General features: G+C 44.4%; 1 protein-coding gene across 1 annotated transcript; it reads right to left on the bottom strand.

The window, feature by feature from the left end:
* Nucleotides 1-2305: 2305 nt before the first annotated feature.
* LOC141021424 (cytochrome P450 98A1-like) lies at nucleotides 2306-5974 on the bottom strand. The gene is made up of 3 exons (XM_073497279.1): nucleotides 5376-5974; nucleotides 4297-4691; nucleotides 2306-3140 (listed from the first exon to the last, which is right to left on the bottom strand). The coding sequence occupies exons 1-3, from the start codon at nucleotides 5863-5865 to the stop codon at nucleotides 2493-2495; spliced, it is 1533 nt and encodes a 510-aa protein (XP_073353380.1). The 5' UTR covers nucleotides 5866-5974; the 3' UTR covers nucleotides 2306-2492.
* Nucleotides 5975-6179: the final 205 nt, after the last annotated feature.

The following is a 6179-nucleotide window of genomic DNA, read 5'->3' on the forward strand; positions in this document are numbered from 1 at the left end:
TTGTGCCTTTTTGAACAAATGTCCGGGCTCAAAATTAATTTCAGCAAAACTGGATTATTCTGTTTTGGGCGTGCCAAAGATGAACATGATAGTTATAAACAGTTGTTTGGTTGCGAGCTAGGTTCTTTGCCATTTACCTATTTGGGCATCCAAATACACCATTGTAAACTCACTAATAAAGAGTGGAAATGTATTGAAGATCGATTTGAAAAGAAGTGGAGTTGGTGGAAGGGAAAGCCCTTATATTATGGGGGCGGTTGGTCCTTATCAACTCGGTAGTCATGAGCATGCCGATGTTCCTCCTATCCTTCTTTGAGGTACCTGTAGGGGTACAGAAAAGATTGGATTTTTATCAATCTTGGTTTTCCTAGTAGATTGACGAGAACAAAACCAAATATAGATATATGTCTTTCTTTTCGCAAAAATCAACAAGTGCGAGATGCTTTCGTGGTGGAAGAAATTGCACAATGACATCTGGTATGGATAGCTTTATTTTTGTTGGCAACATGCCGAGTTTGTCTCTATGCAAGGCTGGTTATAAATCTTTCTTGTCAAGTCTCAACTTTATTTGGTCTATGAAACGGATATTGATATATTATATATTAGTTCATTTTAAAATTACATTTTTTGTGACTATTACATTCATGTTTTCACTTCATTATTAATGTGGTTTTGTGGTTCAGAAGTTTGGTGCTATCTTATATGATGTGTATCCGAATATTCGAATTGTGATATTCTAGATTGTACACTTAGGCTTAACTTGCCCAGGCTCCACAAAAGTTCTGGTTCCGCCACTGCGCAAGTGTAATTTGATAGTTGATGCGCTGTAGAGTATGGTGTCGGAACAAATGTTGTGACGACTGCTTCTAGCTGCAACGCTTGCTCCTCTGGCCTCTTCTTGAAAGACGGCGCACAGCAGCGGGAGGCGCAGTGCACAGCTGAACCGAGTGGGCGGCTGTGCAGCACCGACGTGTCGCGGGACTGGGTGCCGACAGAAGTGGCTGGTGTCACGTAGAAGCGGTGCAGTGCCAGACGAAGGACCACAGCGTGGTGCGGTGGCACGGAGCGGGTTGGGCGGCTCAGCAACGGGGATTTAGAGGAGAATGACGATGGACTCGGTAGGGGATTCATTTTTTTCCTAAGGCAACTTGGTAGGGGATTCCTAAGAGGCTGACACGTTATTGGGCGGTTTGGGCTTTAGCGCCGGTGGTTGTGCCCTTGCCCTTGTCGTCTTTAACACAGAAGTACCGGTCGATGATGCAATATAGATCCAGTCGAATCTGCCCACTACCAAAGTTATTCGATCTGTCACTAGCTATGTGGGTCCGGGCAGTCAGTAGCGTGCGTGACATAGGTCCGGACGCCTGCAAACCTCCTACCTGTTTGCTTCTATTTTGTGAGAATTCAGACATTTGGACCGGTCCGCGGAGTTTGGAGGACAACGTTGGAGGGTTCAAACTGTCCGGACCGCGCAGTTACGACCAGTTTGACATACAACTTTGGAGATGCCCTAAGAGGACCTAAAATGTGAACACAGTGCCAAGTTTCATCAAGAAAACGATATTCAACCATCATTTACATGGATAGCATTAGGTAATAGGTGGACAAATACATTGTCTAATTTTTTTCATTAGTACAAATCAAAATCCTATACAAATACACACCAAAGTACATAATCAAAGTAGAACAAACACTACTGGAAATTCACTCTACGCCGAGTGCCAGAAACACTTGGCAAAGGCTTTGCCAATAATTGTTCTCGGCAAAGAGTACTCGGCGTACACCTCTCAAGAAAACTCAATTTCGTCGAGAACCATCCGTCGGGCACTGGGCAAACAGTTTTCCAAGAGCCAAGGGGGTTGCCACTTGGCGCGTCTTTGCCGAGAGCCATCAAGAAGTTTGAACAATCTCAAACTATAACTTTACGATTTCAAAGGAAAGTTAACACCCAGTTTACAATAACATGAGCTCAATCAAACACCTTTTTTCAAGGAGGGACAAATCCTCAACGGTGTAACAGTCCATGCCGCTCCTTCAAAAAACATTCCAAGCTGCTCACATCCAAGGATTTTTTTTTGACAAACCACCCGCTAACGACAAATTTCGCTGCCCCATGAGAAACCCATATACCGAGTAAAACAAATGGTAGAACTTTCAAAAAAAAAAAATTAAACTGTCGATGTGTAGTTAGATAGGCAGGAACTGAAACATATCACACCTAAATAGCGATGGTGTAGTGGTAACTAGGGTCTTCCATATCGAGTCCAACCATATATATAGGCCGCTGGTTTGGCCCTCGGTCATGCGGACCTAACCAGACAGTTTCTGAATATATTTAGTTCAATAATAATGTATATAAGTGGTACATAATTTTGAATTCAAAATTTGATTTAAATTTCGCCTGAAATTTGTCTGGTATTTCATGGTTACGTGGTAACCTGGAATCTCTGTCCCCCATGAGAAAAAAAATCATTCAGAATTCAAAACCTTGCTCACATCTCAACCGGGACCCTGTTGTACAACTCCTCCTTGTCCAGGCGCGGCTTGGCGACAGCCTGCAGCGGCGTGCTCATGAACGTGACGATTCCGGGGGACTCCATCATGTCAACATCCTCCGGCATGGTGCCTTCTGGCAGAGACCACTCGAAATGGTGCAGAAGGTGCCCGATCATGGAGGCCACGAGGTTGATTCCCAGCTGCGCACCAGGACACACCCTCCGGCCCGCGCCGAAGGGGAGCACCCTGAAGTCACCACCCTTGATGTCAATGCTCTCCTCCAGGAAACGCTCCGGCCTGTACTCCAGCGGGTTGCTCCACACATCGGGATTGCGAGCGATCGCCCACACATTCACCGTGACATCAGCGCCCTTTGGGATGTTGTAGTCGCCGACCTTGACGCTTGCGCTGGCCTTGTGGGGCAGCATGAGCGGCGTTGCCGGGTGCAACCGGAGGGACTCCTTGACGACGGCTAGCAAGTACGGCAGTTTTTGGAAGTCGGTCTCGGACATGACGCGGTCACGGCCGATGACACTGTCCAACTCCTCTTGCAGCTTCTTCTGCACCCTGGGATACCTGACCAGCTCTGCCATTGCCCACTCGACTGATATGACTGTTGTATCCATGCCAGTAGTGATGATGTCCTGAACACAAGGAACAAATCTTGGGGTGGTAAGCACTAAAGAAATCACAAGAGGGCCCCCTCAACGGATTATCAGGGTGCAACTTCAGTACATAGCAGATATGGTGTACTGCTTTGATGTTGATTTAGCAGTATGAACAAGTTTGACATGTGCAATATACGAATATACGAGGAGGCATCCAGGGACAAAGATTACACTGGTTTACCAGTATGAACAAGTTTAGCATTTGCAAGATAGGAATATAAAGAGGCACAGTCTGATTTTTTTTTGGCTAAATACTATTCCCTCCCTCTCATATTAACTGTCGCTCAGCCGAATGTACCTAGACGTATATCAGTGCTAAATCCATTCGTTTGAGCACAACAATTAACATGGGAAGGAGGAAATAGTTGGTGATGAATTAGTATTTAACAACAAAGCATTGGACGCGGATTTGGTAAACATGGTTCCACGCGCACCCCTTATGAATAGTAAATTCAAAAAATTAGAAAAAATCAAAAAAATCTGAACTTTTTTTAAAATATACATAGTTAACCGGTATACTCACGTATGAAGTTTCACGAAGAAATCACATCCATGGTATTCTTGGCAAAATTGACAAAATCGAAGCTATATTAAAAAACACTGTTTGATGAATAGTATGGTCCTAATTGTATTTTCTTCACTAAGAATACCATAGGTGTCAATAGATCACGAAACTTCACACGCGATTAGAATGGTTGACTAAGTGTCATACCCCGAAATTTCAAAAAAATAATTTTTTTTCTTATATTATTTTTGAATTTACTATTCACATGGGTGCGTGTGGAGCCATGTTCACTTTTGTATTTTTTGCAAAGCATTACCTTATTTATAACGAGAAAATAAACATGCATTTTCCAATCCCAGCATCTTACACCAACCTTGAGAGAGTGGCATATCACCAAACGTATAACTAGTAAATTTGGCTAAACTTTCCCTTCTCCCAAAAATCAATCAATGCAATAAAAAGGCAGGGAATTCAACATTTATGCAAATAATGGGAGCACTGCCAAGGCATTGATATTTTACTGTATTCCACATTAAAAATTAGCACGACAACTCATCTTATGACACTAAAATCAAAATGTACTGTATGAAGATATATTAATTAAATATAAAGGGGCATCCATCATACCCATAGAAGTCCGAAAACTGTGTCATCACTAAGGTCATACTGTTCTCTGAGAGTCAACAGTGCATGCACGAAATGATGCTTGCCACCACTTTCCTTAAGGGCCTTCGCATGCTCTTCTATGATCTTCTTGGTCAGGTGATCCCTTCTCTCATTGTGGGTCTTGTAAAGCTCCTCATTAAGTGGAAACAGCCATCTCAAGTACCAAACATATTCAGCAATAGAGAGAGATGCACCTATTTTTATCCCGTTGTTGACAATACTCTTGAACTCCTGCCCTTCTTCGTTAATGTCACCATTTGCATTCATGAACCGCTTCCCAAAAACTAGCCGTGTTATATTGTTGAAAGACACCATAGCAAGGTGACTCCTCACAACTAATGGCTTTCCTTCATTACCTAAAAACATTTGAACAATTAATTTACAACTCAACTCAATAGGATATTGCTATGAATCTTATACTATTTTGCTATGAACTTTGCAATTAGAATTGTGTTATTAACAAGGGTAAAAATAGTGTGCTACGACAAAATAGCGCATCCTTTAAAATCTGCTACTATAGCGAATCTATAACGCGCTATAGCGAACGATATATTGTACACTGATTTCATTTAGCAAATCTTGTTGTATTTTGTTGAATGAATCTTATAACATATTCTATGAATGTTGCAATTAGAATTATGGTATGAATCTTATAAAATGTTGCTATGAATGCTTTTTCTTGTCAGAATCAGTGTGTACAATGCTTTGGCATCCGGCCTTGGCACGACGCTTCGATGGATGGCTCGTATTGTTTGTGGTACTGAAATCGGATCCAAAACGTCACATAACAGTGCTCTTTTTCTTTTTCTTTTTCTTTTTTTGCGGGGTTCTTTTTCTTTTCGATGCAAGCTTGACACTAAGAAAGGTACACAACAGTTAAACATTTTGCTAATCCGGCAAACTCCCATCCCAACACGAGACTAACAGGAGAAAGCAATTCGTCAACCACTCGACGCACCAGTTTATTTGCAGCAGCAACAATAATGCATGGCATAAGTGAACATAAAAAAGGTGCGATCTCGGTTGCTTGCTTTGCTTACCGGGGCCGATGGCGGCGCGGTGGACAGACGCGACCATGGCAGTGACCTCGTCCTCCCGGATGGGGCGCAGCGCCTCGAGCCGCTTCTGTGTGAAGAGCTCGAGATTGCACAGCTTGCGCACCTTGATGTAGTGCGGGCCGTAGTCGGCCCAGACGAGGTCCTGGCCGTTGCGGCTGAAGCGCTGGGTGGAGCGGTTCCGGGTGCGGTTGGCGAGCTGCTGGTCGTGCTCCTTGAGCACTTCCTTGGCCAGCTCCGGCGTGGAGACGACGACGGTGAGGGAGGAGCCGAACCACACGGAGAAGATTGGCCCGTACCACTCCGCCCACTCCTGGAAGCAGCGGCACCGCACGTGCTTGATCTGGCGTAGGTTGCCCACCACCGGCCATGGGCACGGGCCCGGCGGGAGGCGCAGCCAGTCGAGTAGCGCCAGCAAGATCGGGATCGCCACCAGCGCCAGGACGATGGGGAGAAGCACCGAGGCCGCGTCCATGGTGGCTACCTATGAGTGACTGCTAGCTTTGTTCAGTTCTGTTATGGGTTGGGAGAAATGGTGGTAGGGCATGCACAAGGTACACTGTATGTGAGAGTAGAAACTAATGGGCATGAAACAGAGAACGAAAATATCCTTTTATAGGCCATTTGTGCTATCTTCTCATCTATCTACCTACCCCTTTAGCCAAACTGGTCGCGAGTATCTATAATGGACGTGACTATACAGCGGCGGGGCAGGTATCTATAATGGACGTGACTATCTATCTATCTTGTATCTATAAAATCATGACCTTAGTACCTACAACCGGCAAA

The sequence above is a fragment of the Aegilops tauschii genome, chromosome 4 (assembly GCF_002575655.3).
Source record: "Aegilops tauschii subsp. strangulata cultivar AL8/78 chromosome 4, Aet v6.0, whole genome shotgun sequence".
NCBI lineage: Eukaryota > Viridiplantae > Streptophyta > Magnoliopsida > Poales > Poaceae > Aegilops > Aegilops tauschii.

What these genes read in the sequence shown, in the direction of transcription:
- LOC141021424 (XM_073497279.1), bottom strand. Translation starts at nt 5,865, where the DNA reads ATGGACGCGGCCTCGGTGCTTCTCCCCATCGTCCTGGCGCTGGTGGCG. An exon ending in CCGCGCCGCCATCGGCCCCG is followed by an intron (nt 4,692 to 5,375) that starts GTAAGCAAAGCA and finishes AAATGTTTTTAG; the next exon opens with GTAATGAAGGAAAGCCATTA. An exon ending in CAGTTTTCGGACTTCTATGG is followed by an intron (nt 3,141 to 4,296) that starts GTATGATGGATG and finishes CCTTGTGTTCAG; the next exon opens with GACATCATCACTACTGGCAT.